The sequence below is a fragment of the Porites lutea genome, chromosome 10 (genome assembly GCF_958299795.1).
Source record: "Porites lutea chromosome 10, jaPorLute2.1, whole genome shotgun sequence".
Lineage (NCBI taxonomy): Eukaryota > Metazoa > Cnidaria > Anthozoa > Scleractinia > Poritidae > Porites > Porites lutea.
The window spans coordinates 10762524-10787523 of record NC_133210.1 but is presented as its reverse complement, the minus strand read 5'-3'; the positions used below and the strand labels follow the sequence as shown (position 1 = coordinate 10787523).

At 39.9% G+C, this 25000-nt stretch overlaps 2 protein-coding genes and 1 pseudogene across 5 annotated transcripts in view; 2 read left to right on the top strand and 1 right to left on the bottom strand.

Annotated features, from left to right (window-relative positions):
- Nucleotides 1–10485, top strand: part of LOC140951066 (platelet-derived growth factor receptor alpha-like) — a 12817-nt gene extending 2332 nt beyond the window's left edge. The window contains exons 4-10 of one of the 3 annotated variants that reach the window (XM_073400289.1): nucleotides 1–45; nucleotides 2364–2489; nucleotides 7510–7710; nucleotides 8075–8286; nucleotides 8790–8830; nucleotides 9345–9441; nucleotides 10011–10485. The exon at nucleotides 1–45 is cut by the window's left edge and continues 87 nt beyond it. In XM_073400289.1, coding sequence (XP_073256390.1) covers nucleotides 1–45; nucleotides 2364–2489; nucleotides 7510–7710; nucleotides 8075–8286; nucleotides 8790–8830; nucleotides 9345–9441; nucleotides 10011–10185 — 897 coding nt within the window. In that variant the 3' untranslated portion in view covers nucleotides 10186–10485. The remainder of the gene's footprint in view (nucleotides 46–2363; nucleotides 2490–7509; nucleotides 7711–8074; nucleotides 8287–8789; nucleotides 8831–9344; nucleotides 9442–10010) is intronic. The other 2 variants (XM_073400291.1, XM_073400290.1) reach the window with 2 other exon arrangements.
- The window catches only part of LOC140949481 (uncharacterized), a 257928-nt pseudogene that overhangs the window by 45941 nt on the left and 186987 nt on the right, over nucleotides 1–25000 (bottom strand).
- The window catches only part of LOC140949993 (uncharacterized), a 19496-nt gene continuing 12871 nt past the window's right edge, over nucleotides 18376–25000 (top strand). For both annotated transcript variants that reach the window (XM_073399148.1, XM_073399147.1), the window contains exons 1-9: nucleotides 18376–18436; nucleotides 18721–18807; nucleotides 19712–19803; nucleotides 20442–20510; nucleotides 21283–21362; nucleotides 21439–21548; nucleotides 21938–21990; nucleotides 22505–22568; nucleotides 23725–23815. In XM_073399148.1, coding sequence (XP_073255249.1) covers nucleotides 18736–18807; nucleotides 19712–19803; nucleotides 20442–20510; nucleotides 21283–21362; nucleotides 21439–21548; nucleotides 21938–21990; nucleotides 22505–22568; nucleotides 23725–23815 — 631 coding nt within the window. In that variant the 5' untranslated portion in view covers nucleotides 18376–18436; nucleotides 18721–18735. The remainder of the gene's footprint in view (nucleotides 18437–18720; nucleotides 18808–19711; nucleotides 19804–20441; nucleotides 20511–21282; nucleotides 21363–21438; nucleotides 21549–21937; nucleotides 21991–22504; nucleotides 22569–23724; nucleotides 23816–25000) is intronic.

Here is a 25000-nt window from a genome sequence, read left to right as displayed (position 1 = left end):
GGCGACCCAAAGGACATGGCGTCAGCCACTCACAGTCTCCCTGATGTAAGCATTTTAATAAACACACTCAAGCCACAAGCGGCCTTGTCTCCATCCTTGGAGTCCTAGGGGCAGTCAGGTGGTTCGGGAGAAAACGTTTGAGCCCCTGTTTACGGACTCTCACGAGACCATTCTCAAACAATAGGGAGTTTAAGATACGGAGACTACGGACTACGAACTACGGCTGGACGAGCGTTGTCCTTCGTTTGTAGCACTGGGTTGAGTCGTGCAAATATAGAACGTTAAGATTGCACTACGGCAGACAGTAGACTACGAGAGAAGAAGCGGAGTGGGAAACAACACGCAAAGATTTTCTTGTTTTCATCACAGTTCACAAAAATGCAAGTCACTTTTGCATGTGATCTTATCTTTAGAACAATGAACAAATTCTTCCATACTTGAAGGAAGCAATTACACGTAATTACTTTGGGTGAAATTGATGAACAAAGTTTTGGTTACACAGGTTTAATTTTTTTCGCCCATGAATACTCATGTCAAATATTAAAGAAATAGAGAGAAATAGTAATAGCTCATTTATTATATTTAGAAGGTGGATTTCTCCGACTACTGAGTTGATGTAGTTTGAAGTATTGAAATGCCGAGTTTCGATTGTCTCGAAGATGTTTACGTCATTTTCATTCAGCAAATGCGATACAAAAACTCGCATAAACAAAGGTTACACAAGTAGAAAGATACACTAACCAGTTCGAACAAACAATGAAACTTTTCAAGTGCGAAGAGAAAGTAAATTACCTACATGATTTCTCTTCTCCTCGGCCGTCAATCTGAAGCTTACTTAAATGTGAGCTTAGCTAGATAAAAATGTAGTCACAACAGTGGATTAAAAGCGTAAATCTGAGCAGAAATTAGACACAACTTACATATTTCGCTTTCCTCTCACTTAAAGCAGGTGAATTGAAAACTTTTTTACGAAAAGACGAGATTCTTGAATTACCGAGACGGCAAAATACGAGCAAAATGTTCTCCGTAGTCCCGACTACGCGAAACAGCTCAACAACTCGCCGTAGCCGCAGGGCTACGCGGGAAAAATGAACAGTCACGTGGTTTTGATCATGCGCAGTAGCATGTTTATCCGTAGCCGTAGTCCGTAGTCGCCGTATCTTAAACTCCCTAATCCAGCGAGTACTGACTCCTGGTTGGGCACAAAAAAAATGCTTTGCATTATTTTGCCCAATGGGCGAACAGGGGCTCCTATTTTCTTTTCGTGCATTCGTACACGACGGCTATTATCTCGCCATACTTGTCCGGTTCTTTCACCAAGGTTGGCTGTGCAAGGGGAATCTTGGCTTTTCCTACTTTGCCCCTACCAGAAACGGAGGAACAACTGATGATTTCGGAAGACGTTTCAGATGCTATCAGCAGGACCGTTCCAATTTGCTCCTAGACCATTCTGTCACAAGGTATCGTAAATGATATTTACGATGGCGTGATCGATAAGGATCGATGCAAGCTTGAATACGTGTTTCAAGCTCAAGTTTCTATTTTTGGATAAGCATCTTTTAAATACCCTTACATACGTTTCCAAATTTAGTTTTCGGGTAGACAGTTGCAGTTTTTTGAATTCATGGACGGGTTTTATATCGAACTGAAACTTTCCTGACAGCGTGTATTTCTTTGGTTCAAGAGCCAAGCAAGTATCATAATGGCGAGACAATAGCTGTCGTGTACGAACACACGAAAAGAACTCGGGAGATGCTGTTTATCGATTGGGCGTAATAATACAAAGCATTCTTTGCACACAATCAGCTTGACCGTTTGGAAATAGTTTAGTAAGGGTCGGCGCCCAGGGGCTCTTCCGCCCTTTCTTGAAAACTATTTTTGCCGCGCCTTTTCTCCCGACCCGAGTGACTGCCTCTTGCTCTCCGAAGATGCCTTGTCTCGCGATACGAAGGGTGTAACATGATATATTTCATTCAGACGTTTCAGTGACTGAAGAGATATCACGTAACGAAAGACTTTTGTTATTGAATTAAATATCGTGGGTTTTGAAGAATGGTAAATAAAATTTCCATCTTATTTCAGTGGAGCTTTAAATGAACAAATTCAACTCCTCTCTGTTCTTTTGTCAGTCGAATTACATAGTTTTAGCACAGGTACCCAGAAACTCATGGAAGATTACTATTAGTGCATAAGATTTAATATCATGATTTAAATTGGATCTTAAGAAAATAAAATAGTAAGAGGAAAAAGGCAGTAGTCTGCCTAAACTTGTGTGATATTTTAATTTTTAGTTACAATCTAACAATGTAATGTTACAATTTCCCTACATATAAATTAATCTCCTTTTTGAAAAAATCATTTAGCATAGGTTCGCCTTTAATAATGAGGCTGTGGACGATGAAAATTCTGCACACAAGAAACAAGTAAACATTGCACAGCAAAGCGACAAAGATGTTGAAGTGATTCCCTCAACTTCCGCTAAAAATCAAGTAAGAAGTTTTATAATTATTTACCACTACAAGTAATGCGGGTATGGGTATGTGGGTACTTGGTGTACTTCGTGCATTTGGTACCTCAGGGTCATAAACGTCCCTACGCTGCAATGCACAGTTCCGGGTAGCCCTTGGGAAAGGTGTAGCACCCGTTAGTCCTGTCAGGGTCAGGACACTGTTGCCTGGCAATCAGGTTTTTGTTTTTGCCACAGGCTAAGGGAGAAAACGAGCCCACCGCTGGAAGGTCTGGCGCTCCTCCAGCATCCCTTGCTGGGATTTGTCTCAGTGAGCCTAGCAAAACATTGATTTGATAAACACTGCAAACTTCCCTACATACTTGCTCGGTCCTCTCCCGGACAAATAAGGGCCGCGTCCCCCAGTGGGCAACCATGTTGGAGTTGATAAGTCAGCTACTGGAAGACTTTTAAGATGCAAGATAAACACTCTGGTGTCAACTTTTAACATCCGTTCACTCAACTCCATTGAGAAGATTGGAGAGCTTACCGCGCTGGCAGAGGAGAAAGAAATATCTGTTGTTTGTCTGCAGGAACATCGAAAATTTCACGATAGTGCGCACGTGCACTATACTGTTGTCGGCAAAGGAAGAATCTTGGCCAATTCCTCGTGCTGGAAGAAGTCCATGAACAGTTGCGTGGAAGGAGTGGGTATATATGCTACTAAGCCTCTCTGCTCACAACTCCCTACAGGGCAATATTGTAGTAGTTAATAGCCGGATCATTGTGGCAAACTTTAGTGGCAACCCTGCTACTACCATTATATGCTGCTACAGCCCAACGAACTGCTCGGGTGACAGCGATGCTCTAGACTTCTACAACACACTCTCTGAAGTAATAAAGAGGCTACCTGGACATAACCTTAAGATCACATGTGGTGATATTTGAATGCACAAATCAGTCCCTTAGACTGTAATGTGCTTAGCTTTGGGAAAAAGACGTTTTTGTTGGATATGGTAAAATGGTTGCAAATCCAAACTTGATGATATACTGCTGGTAAACAGGAAATAATGGAACAGTGTCAAAGACTGTCAGGCATATGACTCTTTCAGTACAGTATATTTAGACCATAAGATTGTCGTAACTAAACTACGCCTCAGTTTGCTAGCCAATGGGAAAACAACTGGCAAACGTACCAGTTTTAACTGGCGTTGTTTTAGCACCAGCCATTCCGTAAGAGAGGCTTATACTGTGGAAGTTAAGAATCGCTCTGAGGCCCTGTACGAGATTAAGGAAAAACACACTGTGAACGATCTGTATACTACAATGATCAAGGCCCAAATGGATACAGCTTAGAGAAGTGTATTCCTAAGAAGAAACGAGTGAAAAAGAGAGTGCCCTGGGAGAAAGAACTTGTCAAGGAGAAAAGGAACCAGTTGAAGAAAGCCTATTTGAAAAATTTCTTCCCAACTCTGACTATGCGAACTACCTAAAACAAACCAAAGAGGATCGAACTTCAAGCTGCATATGACAGCAAACAAGTGGAATATCTGGCCCAGAAATGCGCTGAGATTGAGAACGCTGCAGTGCAGCATAAGGCAAAAAGAGTATGGGATACTATTAGTGAGATAACGGGAAGGACTTCGTCAGCTACAGGTCGTCTTAAAGGCAAAACGGCTGAAGTGAGGATGGAAAAGTTGAGGGACCATTTTACCACACTCTTAGGCCAACCAGTGGCCGAAGACAGGAACCCGGTTTGTAAATTGTACAGGATACTATTCCGATCAGCACTAATGCCTACACTTTCGAAGAACTCAATACCAGCATCAACACATTTGCCAACAATAAGGCACCTGGCATATATGAAATCCCAGCTGAAGTATAGAAAAGTGGCTTACTCAATGACCAGTTGCTAGACGTGTGTAATATGATGCTTGAAGGTAGCGGAAAATCTGAGCTATGGTCCAAGAGCATTATAAACCCTGTACCCTAAAAAGGGCGATCCCAGTGGACCCCATAACAAACGCGGTATTGCACTAATTCAAACAGCAGCTAAGATCTACAATAGAGTGCTTCGTAACAGGATCCGCCCCTACTTAGACCCCTTCTCTGCGCACAAATAAAAACTGGTTCCGACCAGGAAATCAACAGTTGCTCAGATATTTACTCTTCGAAGATTGGTAGAAGGCATATAGGCCAAGAATCTATAACAGCGGTTCTTACCGTTGTGGACTTCAAAAAGGCGTTTGACTCGGTGAACAGAGACAAAAGGTTTGAAATTCTGAAGGCTTACGGCATCCTAAATCAAATAGTCTTGGCTAGAGCGTCGATGTATTATAACACTGAAGACATAGTTTGCTCACCTGGTGGAGAAACAGATTTCTTTGCTTTCCATGCTGGAGTACTGCAGGGTGACACGTTAGCTCCGTTCGTGTTCATCATAGCATTAGACTACGCAATGAGATCCGCAATTGAAGGCTACGAAGACCTTGGATTTACACTGACCGAGAGAAGAAGTCATCGCTTTCCCACAGTTATGATCACTGACACAGACTTTGCTGACGATATCGCATTGATTTCAGATAACTTGGATAAAGCCTAATCACTGCTAGAGGGAGTTGAAACGGCTGCCACAGAAGCTGCTCTGCACATTAACACTGGCAAGACCGAACACATGGCCTACAACCTCCGACACAGGGCGACCTTACTACCCTAGACAATTCAAAGCTAAGACAAGTGGACGATTTCAAGTACTTAGACTCTTGGATAGATCAAACGAAGAAAGACTTCGAGATCCGTAAAGGAAAAGCTTGGGCCGCTAGCAAAAAACTAACAGCGATGTGGAAATCAACCTCAACAGAGATCTAAAGATACGTTTCTTTAGAGTTTCAGTTGAATCTGTTCTGTTGTACGGGTCAGAGAGTTTGACATTGACTACTACACTGGAAGAACAAATTGATGGCTGCTACACAAGGCTGCTACGTGCTGCTCTAAACATAAGCTGGAGAGATCATATATCAAACGAGGAGCTCTACTGGGATCTGCCTCCAATTTCAGCAAGTCTCCAGATACGTCGACTGCACAGTTTAGTGCAGTGCCTGATCCAGACCTTGAGATAAGGGGGGAGCGGTCATTCAGACCCTTAGATAAGGGGGGGGGGCGAGAGCCCGAAATAAATAGACAACTATTTTAATTTTTAGTTTCGACTAAAGAAGAACGCAACATAATAGTCGCTGTAGGTCCTCTGTTGCTATAGCCGTCATGCTATTTTCGTCGTTGGTGTACTACTTCTGCGCATGCGCCTTCTTGAATTACGTCACAACCTCTCGTTTCAATGCTATTTTAGTTGTAGACTCGACACTGGCCGTGGCTTCCTGGGTAAACTTCGTACGGTGAAGCCACCAGGACTTTCTTTAACTGTCGTGGTTTAGTTCATCCCAGACATTTTGAAAACAGACTGCTAAAGGGAGGATGCGAGTTTGATAGCTGTAAACCTGCCACTTTTAAGCTAAACACAGAGAAACTTCATGATTGTCAATTACGTCTACTTGGCTAAACAACTGTTCTTGTACTCGCATTTAGCTCAAACATTTTGTCAGTGTTTTTTCTTTGAGAGTGATTAATAGTCATATTGTGCCGACCCTGACGTCAAGGCAACCCTCGCAACAAACCTGAGGACAAGATCGACAGCCTACCGACTGAAAATAATGCAATGAAAGCCTGGGGTAACTATAGAGATGCAGCATTCGATTTTACAAATTACCACTTGAACAGAAAGAGCGAAAACAACAGGACTTGTTTGAAACCAACAACGCAGAAAACGCATGCCCTCTGAAGCAAAAGCAGGAAGCATTTACCAATTGGCTTTAAGAAAAGACCTCAACTGCCAGGCCCGATCGCCTCAAGCACCTCAGAAAAAATGTCCAAACTGAGCTGAGACAGATGAAGGATAAGTGGTGGCGACACAAGGCTGCAGAGCTGGAGCAACACTCAGACGAGCACAACTTTAAGAGGTTCTTCAAGGGCTTGAAGACTGTATATGGTCCCTCTTCCAATGCCGTGGCTCCTGTCCCATCTTCTGATGGAACCCTGCTTGCAGGAAAGTCTGATATCGTTCAAAGTTGGTGTAAAATCTTTAGCCAACTTCTCAACAGATCGACCAGTGAGCCATTCAAGATATGCTTCAGCGCCCGGTTCTAAGCTCTCTTGACGATCCCCCAACACTGAAGGAAACCCAGAAAAAAATAAGCAGCTCCAGGCTGGGAAGGGACCTGTTGCTGATGAGATACCTCCAAAAATCTTTAAGGAGGGAGGAGAGGTCATCACCGTCAAGCTTACTGAGTCGATGCAGCAGTTTTGGGTCAAGGGCTCAGTGCCTAGGGACTTCAAGGACGCGAACGCCATCCACTTGTACAAGAAAAAAGATGACAGAGCATCCTGTGACAACCACAGTACAAAGGCATCTCGCTGTTGAGTATTCAAGGAAAGATCATGGCATGCATCATACTAAGCTGTATCACACACCACCTCCTGGATGATTTTCGTCTCCGAGAGTCAGTGTACAGGAGAAACAGAGGGACAATGGACATAATATTCCCCGTAGGAAAGATCAAGGAAAAGTGCCGCGAGCAGAATCAGAGCCTGTACATCCTCTTTGTGCACCTGACCAAGGCCTTTGATACGGTCTGTTGGTGGGTTGGACGTGTGGTTTGAATGGAAGACACGCACTTCCCGAAGATGGTCTTCTTCTCTGAGGTCGCCAGCGGTGCACGTAGCATTGGACACCCACTAATGAGGTTGAAAGACAGCCTGAAACAAAAAACTGAATCGAATCCCACTCTTAGATAGGAAACCTTCGCCACAGACCGCAACGCCTGGAGAACGGCCGTTCACAAGAGCTTTTAAGGCTTTGAAAAAAGGGGCTGCATGGTTTCCATCAGACCTCGCTGTTGGCCGAGTTCTAGCAGCGCGTTAGCTGCGTCTTAGCGATTGAGTCGATCTATACGGTTTCTTCGAGTTGTTTAAGCTAGACCATTAATAATTTTTTTTTTAATTTTCGTAAGGATGGGGAGTGGAAAGTAAAGGACAAAGAACTACTAAGCAGCCAAGAGGTAACAGGAAAAAGTCAAGCAAAGCCTTCACCCGCCATGCCAACTGTAATCGAAAGCATACACGAGGATCTCAGCAGTGATGAAGAAGACGAGGAGGAGAACTTTCGAACCAAACAACTCTTTTTATTTGCTTGGCAAATTGCTAAAGGAATGGTAATTACTATATTATTATTTACTGAGAAACGTTGCTTCCATTCAGGTTTTGTTTTCATCCTTCAAAGATCGTTATCAAAGACTATTCCACAAGCAAGAAATAAAGGATAAATAAGTTAATTTTCTCGATGATTAATGGTTTTTAGAGGAGGAATTGTCATAGTCGATCGAACCAAATTCGGCATGTTTTATCTGAACTTGAATCAGCCGTTTAGATCAGTTCAGTTGTGATATTTTACTTTTGATTATTGGCCCCTATAATTTTCACGCCTTCACCCATGCCTTTTTAGGCAATATAGTAGCCCCGTAACTGAAGTTTTATGGTACTTATTTTCATTTTTTTTCCTTTCTTTCTTAAAATTAGAATCATCTCGCCGAAAACAATCTTGTTCACAGAGACCTTGCTGCCCGTAATGTTCTTGTTGGCCATGACAACCAAATCAAAGTGTCAGACTTTGGGTTGATGAGACGAATCTATGAAGATGTGAGCAGCTCAGCGAAGTCCAAAAAACTTCCTGTAAAATGGATGGCCCCCGAAGCACTTTATCAAGGCCTTTACACCACCAAAAGTGATGTGTGAGTATAAAAGAAATCCCACTCTTTAAAACACATTTCGATAAATTACTGCTCAGAAAACCTCAGTCAGTTCCCTAAAAGTCGTGATCAGCGAGTTTATTTCAAACCGATCTAGAATTTCAGTGGTTATAGTGGCTGATTTCGTACTGGTCAATATAATTTCGACTCGGGGCTACATAGTTTGCATATAAGTCCTGAGCGAGAGCGGCGTCTGCTGAATTCTTAATTCGGAGTGTATGTTACGATCATTTAGTTACGATTATGCGGCAGACCCGTCACCTAAATTGGTATTCAGTTCCGATCCCTACTCTTTTAACTTTGCTAGGCCATTGGCTAAGGGCTTTTAGCAGCTGAGGCCCGGTGTCATAGGGTTCAGTCAAGGGCGAAAGCATGGAAAGGTGGAGATACGCCCTTTTGCCTTAAGTTCACCAAGTAAAAAGAAGAGAGGAAAATTAATGTTCATGCAGTGGGAATATTCACGACCTCTGTGCTTTTCTCTATAGTTGGTCTTTTGGTGTTGTTCTTTGGGAGATGGCTACATTGGGTGAGTAGACCGTCAGACACTAATCATGTTAACTTCCAAGGGGAGGGGAATCCCAAGAACTCTCCTCCCTGTTGCCACGGGTTATATGACTTGAATTGTGCGACTGATATCAAAGGACGACACTGGGACTTAAAGAGTGAGTCCTTATTAAATAAGGTTATTGTTACCAGGAAACAGGCTTATACCTGATGACTTTTATTTGTGGCAAGCTAGGCGCTTTTGTTTTGAACTAGGCTCTATGTCTGATAAGTGATTATCGGCATCAAATGTGCACGCATTAGTTGTTTTCTGGAAAGAGGAGCCTTATTACTAAACACCCTGTTTTCTTTGAAGACACATTTCAATGCAAATCTGACCCCTGCTCAATCACTATTCTATTGCAAGACGGCATCATTGAGTGCGGGGGAATGAAGAGTCGTCGACATTGACATTTACAGGAGAAAGCTATGCAGGGGAATGAGCCGTATTTTCAAATAATAACATGTATATTTTTTCTTTCGCATAACGTGATCAGGAGGCGTACCATACCCCACGCTGACCAACTCAGAGTTGTATCGACTGCTTGGCACTGGTTATCGCATGGAAAGGCCTGACATGTGCTCCGATGATGTGTACGTTTCTTGATCAGAATCGTCTTAGAACTGACAAAAGGATTCGATTTTCCGTGCGTCTTTTTAGTTTTAAATAGCCTTGAAAGTCCCAGAGGACAAGTCGGTTTCGATTTTGACGTTTTCTTTGATCAAAGTGATTACTGAACAGACAGACGGCAAAATCTTAGCTTAAATATTTGTTTCATACAGTAATATGATAGTGTTATTTAACAGAGATCGACAAAGCAAGAATTAGCCTGCGAGCAAGTTCTCCATTTGGGCGAGGAAAACGAACCGCGCGAGTACGCGCGAGCAGGGGGCCCCTCGCTGTCGTGTTTCCTCTGGCGTGTCGCACGTGCGTGTACTTGAGGAGATCCCCCAAATGGAGAGCTTGCTTGCAGGCTTGGCAAGAAACCGACAAGCCTAATGATCCGGCGTGAGTGGCTCCCAGCTGGTCTTAAGGAAACCTCTTCCACTAAATCGGAAAAACGATGTCTATACATGTAATAATGGATTGGAACTCTGACTAACTTCAATTGGTTTTTTTTTTTTTGTTTTTTTGTTTGTTTGTTTTTTTTTGTCCATAACAGATATGAGCTGATGGCTGACTGCTGGAAAGAGGAACCTCGCTCTCGTCCCAGTTTCTATCAACTGATCGAAAAACTGGAGGTGATAATGGAGAGGGATGCACCATACTTGCATCTAAATGAACACAATGAAGATCGTCCATATTACAAAGTGCCACCTGAGGCTAGTGATGATTAAATATGGAGAAGGAGCTTCCCCAGTAATCAGACAATTTCAGACCAAACGAGTATAAACAGTTAACTAGTAATGATCATATCGAGAAAGTAATCCTAAAACTTTTAAAGGAAGTAAAATTAGAAGCATAACAAAAACCGTATTAGCAGTAAGGCACCTAGGATCTAATCAGGACTGAGCCCTTTACCCAGGAATGTTCTTGCAAAACGCCTGGGTCATAGCGTGCGAGATTTATATTTTTAAGACTGTTTTTAGATTCCTCGATCTCTCACGTAAAAATAAAAACAAATTATTAAGCTGTCACATGCTAGCTGTTTTCGTTTCTTCACAATCTGCAGCCTGCGTAGTCAGCGGGATCATAAGCGCGTACAGAGTTTTGGCAGTGGAGCTGGAAAGCCGCTCGCCTTAGGAAAGAAGAGGAGACGTTTTGAAATTCCGTCGCAGCTTCACCGCCATAACTCTCAAACGCGCGCGCGCGCAAAAAAAGGGAAGGCCAGCTGATCTGACAGGCAGCCCAAGCGCAGTATAGTTGTTGCATGTGGTGCAATATTGCAAAATGAAAGGAAACTATCGAAGATTCGTCCGGGGCGGTAATAGATTGAAGAAGAAAGTTATTAGCAGAAATTAATTAACAGTTAATGAATGAGGCTGAGTATCTTATGAAGAATTATGGAATATCGAGAGGGTGTTATATAGCCGTCGAGGCCGTAGGCCGAGGCGGATAACACCCTCCGAGATCTCCATAATTCTTCATATGATACGAAAGCCGAATTCAATAACTGTTTCTTATTCATTCAAAATAATTCCCAGTTTAAAAACATAGCTAAAACATGCTTACCTCCATCGATCCATTGATGTTAAGTTCATCTTCGATATTGTACGTTTAGGTTTGTCCAGCTCCGCAAATATTCTCCAAATAGCAGATGTCGCTCTTCGAGTTGTCTTCTTGCTTTTCTTGCCATGTTTTTAGCTATTTTTTCGTCTAGTTCTTACTCTTGAAACGAGTGAAATGTCCGCCATTTTTCAAGTTCACAACCAAGTCAACTCAACCTCGTCCCCAGGTCTTCTCGGTTGACAGTTCATTAACCTGTAAGAACGCTGCATTTTTGACGTCATTTCCTCGCTAAACACAAAATTCTTCCAAATTTAGTCATCAGTAACCGGTTGACGTTATTTAAATTGCGTGCTTTTTTTTTTTGCCAAAAAAAAAAAAAAAAAAAAACATAAGTGAGCCGCCAACAGATCGAATGAAAAAAATTTTCGTTGAGTTGATGGCCCGGACTGAGGGGCCATGAGGATCTAGGGAATTTCAAGCCCATTTGAGAGGGGGCTTAATAGAGACGGGGGCTTATTTAATTTAGAAAAGATGATGGTATGAGTTCTCCGTAAAGAACTAGAGTACAAAGTGGAAAAGCTCAAGTACTTAGGGAGGTTGGAGGTCATGCACCCTAGGATCAGAACCTGAAATCCGAACTTCCAGAGTTGGTAAATGAACCTTTCTGTCTCAGTCCACACGAAGTTTGACGGTCGAGACTGATTGTACATTCTATCATTTATTAGTGAAGAATAATTAGGGGAGGAGAGGGGGGGGGGGACTTATTAACTTTCTTCCCCAGAAAAAGGGGGGGGCCTATTAGAGATTGAGAGGGGGGCTTAAGAACTGATGCAGTACGAAAAATATCTTCTTGAGCAGCAAAACCTTTGCGGTGCTTAGGGCTTCGAGTGCATCAGGTTTTAGAAATCTTGCTTGAACGTACTTACAGCTATCCCAAATTTCCCGTCCTTTGGGAGACTGATGGGTGGACTCGATAACCCCAGACACAGATCACAGACGATCTGGGGGCTGGGGCCTAGGATCATTTGCGCCCGCAAGGTATGGCGGTAACAATTAAAAATGCGGGAAACGAGAGAATATTCACAACAAAGGGATTTGAGTGTAAAAATACCAAAAATGATGGCTTTTTCCTCTAAATTGCTATAATCAGAAGGTTACCATGGCTCTGTCTAGTCCAGAATCACCTGTTCCGCCACGCCGGGTTGTAATTAATCGCACTGAAAACCCGAGCGAGGAACACGAGGAGCTCAACAAGATGGCGCACGGCGTTGTGGCGGAAAGTCGAAGGTTTGTACTCTTGGTTGGGTTTTCTTTTATGTAGTGAAGTTTCGCTTAGTTGTGTTATTAATGGAGGGAAATTATTTAACTTAGATAATTTACTGAAATTTTAGAAGGTGTTAATGTACACGAGCCCAAGCCTAGCTTGATTTATTACATCGCGATATGCATTATCTCTATTTTATATTCCCCCCCCCCCCCCCCCGCCGCCCGGTAACCTAAATCTATGAGGTTTTTATGGGGCTGGCCTGAGAGATTTTCTGATTGGGTCAGTAATAGTAATAGAAGGCAGGTTTTTCTGAGGGGTGTTTTTATCCAAAACATCAATCAAATACTCAAGGAGAAAAGAATAAAGCAATAAATCCTTCGTTGGCCTGTTTTTTTTTTTTTTTTAACAGTCACAGAATCATGATCAACATCCAATGCATACCGGCAGCCTTTACTAACCTGTTGATCAGTGGTACAGTACTGTTTTCTGATTTCGTTTTGTTTGTATAACGGCTTATTTTACTCATTTGACCTTAAGACAGAATCCACCAGGAAACTGAATAATTTTGATTTTCAGTGGACAAAAACCTTGTATCAGAATAATTTAAAGCATATTGCATTCTTTTTTACATTTTCCAAGGGCTAAAGATGTAATCAGTTATCTGTAATAATACTAAAGAAAATTTCTTATTGAAACCCAAGAAAATGAAAATATGTCAAATTTCACAGAATTGCATCTTTCACAAGAAATTTTCAGAGTTAAATTCAAATAATTCAATTTCCCGGTGGATTCCGTCTTAGTACTTGAGCCTCTTTATGGGTATTTCCTGTAATAAGTGGACACACATTACAACTTCACGCCGATTTAAGTGTGTACCCCAAATTTTGGGGTCATCAAGTATTCATATATTCAGGCTATTGTTCTTCTCACTGTCGATTACCTTCCGAAGAAAGCGGAATTCCTTTGATTTAGGTGCGATATGTCTCTTTTGTTTCGAATTTTGTTGCTTGATTGACTTTTTAATCCCCATTGTTACTTGATGGGTATTAAATTTATCCATTAAAATACTTGGACTTGCCTGTTAAATTTGCTGCAGTCTGTGAGAACGCTTACAAGTCTTTTAAGCATGGCAGACAACTCTGGTTGCATAACATATTTTTGGTCACGCACCGTATTACAAAGGAAACAAGCCTGATAAATTTGAAGTTGATTAAAGCTTATAAATACCTCGTCTCCTATAGTATTTTTTTATTACATACTCCCTTGCCTTGAAAATAATTTGGCGTTTAAAGAATTGCTGCGGAAGGTATTTATTAGAACTTTTTATTCATTTAGTATTATCAAAACCTGTGCTCTACAATAAAGAGTGAACAACTCGCTTCAAAATGTAAACAACGCAAGCGGTGAATGCATTTAACAGGATGACACAGATTTATTAGAGTGTAATTTCACTTTTTTGGACGTTTTCGCTTGCCTTTCAGTTTTTGTTGTTGAACAAAACCTTGCGTTTCAGTTACGTGACTGCAGGGCCCGAAATAACTGCAGATTGTCAGTTCACTGATTTGCATGACAACTTGATTTGCGTAGTAGTCGAGTGAGACAGGAAATATCTAAAATCAAAACAAGAGCTGTAATTGACAGATCAAAACTTGCGGAGTTCATAATTTCTTGAAATAATTTTGTAGAAACGCTTGTATAGTTTGATTGCTCTGGAGAAATGAATAACTGTTATGATTGAATGAATGGATAACTGTTGGCTGGATTTTATTAAGCGATAGGCGAGAAAAATGCTTCAGCGGCTAGCTTTGTACTTCAAAACCTTGGCAAGAAAAAAATCCAATCTGGGTCCACAGTGGTCGAAATTTCTCATTCAAGATCTCTTTTTGAAGCTCTTAAAACTCTCCTTTTTGAAAAATATGTATCCAAGTCGAAGAAGTTTTGCGAAAGACTTAAATCCATAAACTTCTACTGCAATATGTGCGACAATTCTCTGAAGTTTTATTGACACATTTAGGACAAAAGGATACCTTTAAAACTTAATTAAGCCATTATTCAATTCCTTTGAATTCGCTTCTGAGTCTTCCGCCATAAAATCTCACCTTCTTTGAACCGAGTCAAAATGAGCACTCTCGAAGGGAAAGTCCGGAATAATAAATTGAGCCTTCAGGGTGCAAAATCCAGCGGTTATGCCCATTTCTGAAATAGACACTTAAATCGGCGTGAAGTTGTAATGCAAGGGCATTCCACAAGGGTGTCCATCTAATATAATCAAACCCCACTTCATGGACACCTGCTTAATACGAACACCTCATTATTACGGACAATTTGGTTTGTCCCTGGGGTAATAGACCTTGTCACAGTTTTCGACGCCATCTTGACAAGCTGAGTAGGCAAACGCATGAGAAATTACAGTGTTTGTATGAGAATCTAATGTCGAATAATTTCCGTAAAACAACTGTTTTGAAAAAAATATGATTTGTAAACTAAAGCTTCACTCTTAAGGATTCTACTGAAAAAATTTGAGGGCATTACATGCGCTAGAAGACCTAGAACCTTTTTTTAAAATTTTCTATACAATTGTCTCTAAAAATTTCGCGGGAAATTAAAAATTGCATGCAAATATATGGAAAATCTAAAGCAAGCCTCTGGAGAAATTTAAGCACAATAACGGCCCCCAAAATTTGTTAGTAAAATCCTTTGCTGTGTAACTTTAGTTTACAATTGATATTTTTTCCAGAACAGCCATTTTACGGAAATCATTCGACATTGGATTCTCATACAAACACTGTAATTTCTCAAGCGTTTGCCTACTAATCGAGATGACGTCGAAAGAAACCCTTACATTTCCTCTAAATTCAACCTGCTTATTATGGACACCTCATCAATATGGACATTTTCTATGGCCCCCTCAGTGTCCAAAATAACAGGGTTTGACTGTACTGGTTTCACATCAACAACAACAACAACAACAATTTTTATTGTACCCAAAGCAGAATATTATAGTTGTTTACAAGTTGTTAAATAAATCAATTAACTAAAAGGGGTACTGACCTCTTGAAATAACCAATAAGTTCAAAATGCCAAGAAGCCAGATTCAGTAAGATAATTTAAATAAGTTTATTGTGCGGGGTACAATATGGCAGCATATCAGACTTTATAAAATAACTGAGATAGTACGCGTGATCTGATTGGTCAAAAACGTATGGTTTATTATACCGGTAAACCCATAGAAAAAGGCATCCGAACCACGAGCCATAAACAAAACCAGCTATTGAACTGCAAACAACGATTTTAGAAAGGCTAAAAAACAGAACAAGTTACTTACACAGCCCTTTGTAATATTAAAAGCATTAGTTTCCACATTTTATTACTGAGCCTCACAATTTGCTACTGCCATATCTTTAGAAGTTATAAAGTACAAAGCTGGAAAACAGTTTACATGTCACGACGATGCCAATCGCAGAGAAAGACAACAACTGTGTGAATTTCTGGTGTAGAAAGTCTCTAGGAAAACTTAACCATGTGCCAACCAGCAACAAAACGGATAGTTTTAGCATTCTTGATTTATTTTATGTCAAAATTATATTCCTTAATGAAAGAAACTGTTCCAAAAAGAGATCTCTGATCAAGATATGGTACAAAATTGGCCGCTGTAGGTTGTAAACAAGCTGCCAACGATGAAAGATGTCAGAGCTTCGGGCTGGTTTTTTCCAACATTTGCACGAATTATTCGGTGATATCGATGCCATAACCTACCTCAAACCACCTGACTTCACGAATCGACAAATATTAACGCCAATATGTTGCTACGGCAAAGAAACCTCTCTCCACCACTGACATATTTCCATCCGTCGCTGTACGTGCATATAAAGTTATGTGCGACAACTTTGCAAATGCAGCCACGTCGTTACCACAGCGTTTCTTGATCATAATAAAGTCCAGAAAACAGATCTTAAACCACTGCGGCTTGTAAAAAGTGAATGAAGTCCTCCATTACAATAGCTGTCAGTTCCGTCTGTAACAATGAAATTCTTACGGATCAACTCAACAAAATACAGCTGCGTACAGTCTGATGTTCAATTAATTTCTACTTCTGTAGTAAACAAACCATGAACGTATTCTTTCATTCTACGTTCGCATGAATATGTGTTGACTTTTCCTGTAAAACAGCTTTCATAAGTTATCTGGTGTTTTGAAGAGCTGCTGTTTGTTGTTTGACTGAACTGAGTTTTGAGAAAGTTCAACGCTATTAAATAGTGAGTGATGATTGGCTTATGATGACTTTAGAGAGAAGACGTGACTTGATCACGGTACTAGAACGTTATTTTTTACCTAAAAGACTCCATTCTACTAAAAGTTATTTCTAAAAAAGCTTGAAAAGCTCGAAAAGCTTGTAAATCACTCGCCTTCGGCTCATGATTTACAAGCATTTCTCATGTTCTCCCAACCCCCCGCGTGGGTTATCACGCCGGTAAACCCATAGAAAGTGTGGTCTATTGCTTAAGTATACACACAAACAAAGCGTTAAACAAGCGTTAGACCTTGTTTCAGTCTGAATTTTCTTTGTTTCCTAGACTCAACAAAGAGAAGTCATTATGTCATGTTGCCATGCTTACTAGCAAAATTCCTGGATCTCAACAAACTGTGGCCCTGCGATTATATGGGAGAAAAAAAATACGACTGTATGACTTTCCTCTGATTGCACTTAGGACTTTTCTTTCATCATTCAACAATGCAAATCATGAAATGGCCATTTCTGTCTTGAAAAAAGGACTGTTGAGATTCAGAAATCAATTGTTACCATGGTAAAGTGATATCATGCTTTTCTCAATTATTTGTAGGGGACAAAGATAATATATTCCATTTTATCTGAGAACAGTTTATTCTCACAATGTTCAACTGTCTGTGCTATTTGATATTTTTGTTTTTAAAAAGGTTGTTTCATTTTGCAGGTTTTACTGATGATTATCTTTTTAAAGTAAATGCACAATAAAATGGCTACTGACTTAATGTATGTCCCCTCTCTTTTCTAGGCACAGCAACTACCACGAGCTAAATACCAATTATTTAAATCACTTCCACAAGATTTAGTAGAGACAGGTGATGATAATTATTGACATATTTACTTTGACCAACATTCTGGTTCTGATTCTCTTGATTCTTTGAGTCTCTGGTACTTGTGACTCTCAAGTTCTCTTAGTTTCCTTTGCTCTGTGGCTCTCTGTTATGCCTGGTTTTCCTGATTCTCATGGTTGGTATTTCTCATGGCTCTTCCTGCTATCCTGGTTCTTGTACATGTAGTTCTCCTGGGTTTTGAGATCCTCCACAAGTACATGAACCAGCCTTTGAGGACTACAAGAACCACAGAAACAGGAGACCAACGAATCATGATGCCAATAAGAAGTAGGAAACCATTTTAAATTCAAGAATCAGAAGAACCCATAAGACCATATTGAGACCTAAAAGAATGATGAAACCAATGAAAAACATGCATGTGCCACTATTCAAATGAGACCTCTTCAACTGTACTTTCACATGGCACCAGACTAAAAAACTAATGGTTTTTTTCCACATTTACATGTAAAAACTCTTTAAAAATGAAACTTGAAATTTTTGTTGAATTGGACTTCTTGAAAAGAAGGGGTTTATCATATAGTTAGCTGTTACTTACAGCAACTTTGCCCCCTTCCCCTCCTTTAATCAGATACCAAAGGGACAGAACCAAGTGTCCACTTTACAGAGGTGTCTGCTTTAATTATTGAGGTAAAGTAATATGTATAAAGTTAGATGTCTTTAAGCTATAATGTGCAAGAGAGAGAATTGTTGTGTCCATTTGCACATGGCTAAAAGTTTGTGTAACAACTCCCAACAACATCGCAACAACATTGCAACAACATGCAACAGGGTGTGCCAATGGACGCAACATGTAACATTCAACAATGTTGAGAGCTGTTGGCTGACAATGCTGCATCCGTTTGCACGAGGCTTTAGGATGAAAAGACCTTATAGAGGTGTTTGCATGGAGGGGTTTGATCATATTTTAGGTGATAGTTTTGTAATAATATTGATTAAGGGAAACGGTGATAAGCCTATTTTTTTTGTTTACATCAGCCAAACTAAGTGATTTGCAACTGGAAGGAGTTTTGTATGCTGTAAGTATAATTGTTAATATCACATATCACCTTATTAGTATCAAGAACTCTGTCAACATTTGTTGGCTTTTGTATAGCTCTTTCTTCTGTCCACATAAAGCATTTAAAATATTTGGGAAAAGATGGATTGCCAGCTAAAAATAAATCATTACAAAAAAGACCGTTCCAGCTGCTGGGGATATGTGGTAGCAGAGAGTGTGTTATTGCACAGTCATGGTCTTGAGTAATAAAATCAAGTTAAACAGCATGAAAAATTCATTTTATAAACTGCTGTTGATTTTTAGTGTCAAAGACATCAGATGGTCCTTGCCAATGGACAGAGAGCTGGATTCTTTATAGGGGATGGTGCTGGTGTTGGAAAAGGAAGACAAGTGAGTATATTTCGTTTTTGTACAATTTCATGCTGTTACTACATGGTCAATGAACTGTTACTTTGTTTATGTAGACAATAATCAAGAATGATGGCCATTTTCACTGGGTTGCAAATTTACCTCATTTTCATGATTGCAAAAGCACTTGCCTCGTTTTCATTTGAAAACCATGTGATATCACTTGTGTTTTCCATTGCCTCAACCATGTGAAACCACTCAAGATCTGGAGTTGCTATGGCATTTTATTAATCTTTGATCACTTGGTAGGGTGTGACAGTTGGTACGAGCGAGCAAAAGAACATACATGGTTGATCGTACAACCTTGAAAAGTTCTTAATTCTACTACTACTGTCATCTTGAAAAGTCCTTGAATTTGGTTTAGGTCCTTGAAAAGTACTTGATTTCTCTATTAGGTCATAAAAAGTCCTTGAAATTCACAACCTTGTCTACGCCGGAGACCTTTTTCTGTAAAATTAGGTTATTTTGCCGAGGAAAATTCGGCTCATCCTTGGTCTAAGAATTAACCTGTAAAACTCACGGGTAACAATGCTTAATTTCTGCACCTCAGATGCAGTTCCACGTCATACCTTGTCATTTTTTAAAGTCTTGTTATGGAAACGAGTATAAAATAATGTGATCAATGATAATGGCCAAAGAAGTCAAAATCGTAAATGACTCCATGACATGTTTTAGCCAATAGGGTGATCAAAGGGGGTTAAATAATGCCTACGATTTAACAGAAATATCGTAGTCCTTGAAAACTGTAATTTGTCCTTGAAAAATTCTTGAAATGTCCTAGAAATTTGTTTGTCTGAAGTTGTACAAGCCTTGAATATAGACCTGTTTGACGTTAAGCCCATTAAATTTGTAGTCAAGATTACACTCCAGTTGTTTTCTACTGTAGATTGCTGGCATTGTGTTGGACAATTTTGCACGTGGAAGATCCAGACATATATGGTTTAGTATTTCAGCTGACCTACGATTAGATGCCCAAAGGTGTGTTCAGATTATTTTTTAGCCAAAGTCTGGTTATGTATTCAATGGAATTTTGACCTTTTAAGTCAATGATTTTAACCCATTCACTCCTGGGAATTTTTCCAAAAAATACCTTTTGAAAAAGTCTGCTCTCTATGACTTATTGACAAGGTAGGTTTTATTACAGATTAGAAGTCATAAACAGGATTTTCTTTTTCAAAATCATCTTCTGGTCCCTCCGTCGATCCTACAGGATGCAGGCAGTAAATTATTTTGCATCTTTGGAGATCTCACAGATACATCACTGGCACAGGATGCACAGGCAGGGGTAACAAAATCACTGCCACATTAAGTTCGTAATTCCACATTTTTTTCGCGCTTTTACATGTAACCCATTAACCCCCTAGAACAAAATGGTCCAGGGGTAATATTGGAAGGAATATTCAGAAGCATTTACACACCAATAATCCAATAAAATCGATAAAATCGGCTTTGGATTTGGATTCACTGATTCTGGACTGTGACAGATTTTTCATGATGTGAATCTCTATAGCAGTTTGTTACAAAATCAGGGATGCTGGTGATTGCTATCTCTGTATAGCCGTAAAATACTATAACCCTCGAAACTGACAAATTTCTGATTGTTTTTCACTTGTCAGAGATTTACATGACATTGGTTGTTTTGTCAAAGTGATAGACGGTTGTCAGCAGCTGGATAAAGAAACCAGGTACATGAACTCGAATACCACGGGTACATTATTTAGAGTGGGGCTAGAGGGCCATTCCCTCCCCTGCCTTTTTGTCTTAAATCTTGTTAAATTTCAGAAAAAATTCTCTCAACGTCTGTCTTCCAGAATCTCAATTTTTGGACAAAATGCTCTCAGAGTAGTTCTCTCTGTTTTGGAATTTTTTAAATCTTTCTCTGAATACTACAAGTTATCTACACTGGCTGGTGTCCATTGTTATCATTATGTAATACAATATATTCTTGGACAAGGTGCATAAATTCCTTTTCTTAATAATTAATTCTAAGAGTTCTTTTTCAAACCAATCTTTGCATGCAAGTCTCATTAATTTTCATTTTCCTTCAATTCAGGTGTATTTTTCCCCAAGTGATAATCTGATCCGGCAAAATGTTTCCAAGCCAACTATTGCTTCCTACAGTGTAAAAGAAAGGAGAAGTCACACTGCCATGGTAGCAAAATTTCTGGGTCTTAACAAACTGTGGTCCTGCCAATATGGTGGGGAAAAAAAACAACAGATAATTTTTTGTGCATTATTGCACTTAGGAATGAAAGGGTCCTTTCATCATTGGACAATACAAATGGCCGTCTGTCTCTGTCAAGGAAGATTATTGATCCTGAAATCTTGCTTCCATGGTAACCTGACATCACACATCTCTCTATAGAAGCAATATTCTGTGGTTTATTTGACAATAATAATAGATCAGTAGGAATTTTAAAACGAATCCAATAACATTGACATTATTTTGTTTTACAGAGTATTTGGCTTACCTGCTGACTTTAAAGAGGGTGTTGTCTTCAGTACATATGCAACACTGGTGTCGTCTGTTCAAAAAGGTGAGCATGAATGTCATCTATTACTGACAGTAGAAATGGCTTCTGTTTTTGTTGATCTGTTTTTTTTTTTTGACAGGTGCCAATCGTCAGAGCAGATTGCAACAGCTCATAGACTGGTGTGGTGGTGAGCAGTTTAATGGATGCCTCATATTTGATGAGTGTCATAAAGCAAAGCATTTTGTTCCTGTAAGTGATTTACAGTAGTTTAGCCCTTATTCTTCGTATTCATAACTGCAACAAATACATGTAAATACCTTATTTAGGGCAAAAAGCATGGTTTATTAGAAACTGCCACTATGTGATCATCATTATTCAAGTTACGTTTTGTATGAAGTGGATGAGAGGACAACAGTTTGTGTTCCCTTTACATTACATACAGTTCACATAAAGCTTGACTGCACAGTGGGTTTCTTGAGAATGCAATTGGTCTTGTTGCACTTGTTAATGAATGCACAACCATTACACTTTCCACACATGCAAGTTGACACCAATGATGCATATTGACACCAGAGACAGATGTTACAAGTCATGGATTCAACTAAGTACTCTGCTCACTGTAGCTTATTTCATTTTAGGGCAAAGAAGAATCCAGCACAAAAGTTGCTCTTGCTGTCACAACAATACAAAGGTATGATAAAGTTATTCGACTTCATTTTTGAATATCAATTGTTAGCATGTAATTAACACTCTAATGTAATAATTAAAGTATTAATAATTTTACAATTTGAAAGAAGCAGGGAGCAGCTATGGAGCAATTGTAATCGAGCACTTGCCTCCCACCAATGCGGCTTGAGTTCAATTTCCAGAGTTGATGCCATAAACGTTGGGAGGGGAGGTGTGACAAGTGAGCTAATTAAAAGTAACTGTACTCATCTGCTCAAAATTAAAAACGAGCTGAAAATCGGTTGTTTTTACAAATAAAGTCAGGAAGAATTCTCGATATTTTGCGGGCGTTTTTAGTAAAACAATTATTTCGGATATAAGATGATTATAGCCAACTCATATCCAACACGCATTTGTGGAATAATTGTTAAATATACCTGACCTCCTTACTGTCTCTACAGAGTTCCCCCCTTCCCGTACAGTAACTGCTGTGCCCAAATTTTCTCCTTTTTACAGATTTATTCTTTTTTCACTTATAGAATGCTACCCAAAGCTCGTGTTGTGTACTGTAGTGCAACTGGTGTGACAGATGTAAAAAATATGGTAGGTGTAGGGAAAGTATTATTTTATATAATTGACAATAATGTGATTTTGATTGAGTGTCAGGAAACAGCATGTTACTATTAAAAGGTATCCAACTTTGCTTTGCTAGTTTTTCGCAAACAATGCACTAAGTAAAGGTTGGCATGTACCTTTTAAAAGTATGCTGTACGCAGTTAGCATCTTATATGATACTACTGTACAAAGTTAAAACTTTAAAGTGAAACTTGATCTTGCGACTTGATCTTGTACCTGGGAACAAAGATTTTTTAAGGCGAAATACCGTCGGTTGTATCTAAGCGTGGACACGAGACAAAAAAAAAAAAAACAAGTTCTAATAGGGTACCGGACTTAACGTGTTTTGCCGCCAAACATTTGAAGTTTGGCAGCCGTTAAAGCAAACTGTCAAGCCAAAGGTAAGTTTCTAGCCAATTAGAACATGTTTTTTCCTCACGTGTACACCCTTAGATGCAGCCGACGTTAATTATGATCGTCGGGATGAGTGTACTGAACAGCACTGTTGTTGACAGTGATTAACGTTTTGACAGGTCTTCAGGCCCTATCCACATGTATCCGGGTAGTTTTGAAAACGGAGACTTTTTTCTCCATTCTTGCCTCCATCCACACTTAAACGGCCTTTTCAAAAACAGACCCAGAGTGGAGATTTTTTAAAACGCCGGCTTCTCGTTTAAAGTGGGCGGTCGAAAACGGAGGTTTGTGAACACAATTGTCATGCACCATATACTACTTAACTAGCATTACACATGCTCTGTAAGAGCTGCTATCGTATTTCCATCGTGTTTGGGGGTTTCATGTGGACAGGCGAAAACGATGCAAATATTAAAACTGAGAAAAAAAAATCTCCATTTTCGAAAATATCTGGATACGTCTCAGGGTGGACAGGGCCTCAGGGTTACTGTCAGTTGTATCACTTTAGTTGATGGTATTAAACTCTGATTCAAGGTACATGATTTCTAGGTATTCAGTAGAAAAGCACGAAGACTCTTGTTTCATGAAGTTGTTAAACCCTACAATAATTGCTGAGAGATTACTACCGACGGCAACCATGTCTAGAAGCCTTAGGTTTCCGACAATGTTCCCCTTCAGTCCAATGGTCAATCAATACAATACACTGATACATTGATTTAATTATTTTCAGGCATTTATGGAGAGACTTGGTTTGTGGGGAGATGGAACAGCATTTAAATCGTTTGATTCTTTTCTAGCCAGCATAACTAAGAGAGGTCTTGGTAAGTGGCATAGTTTTCAGCCTAGACTACGAGCAGTCTCTCTTTTTTGTTAGTCCGTCGAGCAAAACGCGCGAGACACGCAACATGACCAGGCGCAACGCTCTCGCGCGCGTACACACCCCTCACTAAATCTGAAGAAAAAGAGAGGCTGCTCGCTGTCTATCTTCAGCCCCAATGATGCACATACCAATTCTCCCTACTGATCCCCCTACCTTTCCTTAAAGAATTAGTTGAGAGATTTTGGTGATTATTTTTTGAATTCTCAAAACTTTTTCTTTTAATGATGTATGGATATTTTTAGGAGAGAATTGATGTTAATCACGTTTGGTACTCAATGGGATAAAGGGGTTATATCAAGATGACTTCCATATTCTTGTCAAAGTTGAGCTGAAATTGTAACTAAGTATTCTCAGTCACCTTTTTCCATACTTGGAACTCTAAAAAGAAAACTATCAAATGACTCGATCTAAGCCAAGGGGAAGTAATGCATGTTCGTTTCTGGTCATTTTTCGAAGAACTCCTGCCTGCCGTACAATGCTTAGCTGTGCAGCGCTTTTGGCAAATTACTCGAAACCTTAACCCAAAATATGGGTAGACCACCTGTACTGTAACCGTGGAGAGACGGCTAGCTAGACTACTGGCTAGAACGGTGATGTGCCATGGCGGTGCTATTACCATGTCTCGGAAATCATGGTCGCCTTTTATATAGCCTGTCCCAGGCTTTGAATTAGTGGAGTGATAGATTGATAGATACTTAGATAGATACTTTATTATAAACACCATTGCAGCTATAGGCTGAATTACGGGATATTTACAAATACTGATGATAACAAAGAGAAAATAAGAAAAATTATCTACATCTTATAGACATGGCTAAAAATAAAACTTTTCTTCAAACGCTCGGTTTTACATAGGGGGAGAGTGAAATCACTTTTGCGTCTCAGAGCATATTTACAACTCTTCTTTGGGGGGAGGAGGCTATGGAGACTGTGGGTGGGGTTACAGACGATCTCGTCAAACAGATCAATTGAAATCTTTTCTTTCCTCTCATGAAGTTTCGGTAAGCCAACTGTTTCTAGTGCTACACTATATGACAGGTCAGGATAGATAATTCTGAAAGCCCTTCTTTGGATCCGTTCCAAATCTTCACTGATGTAGTTTGGTAGAGAACGATGGAATACAGGG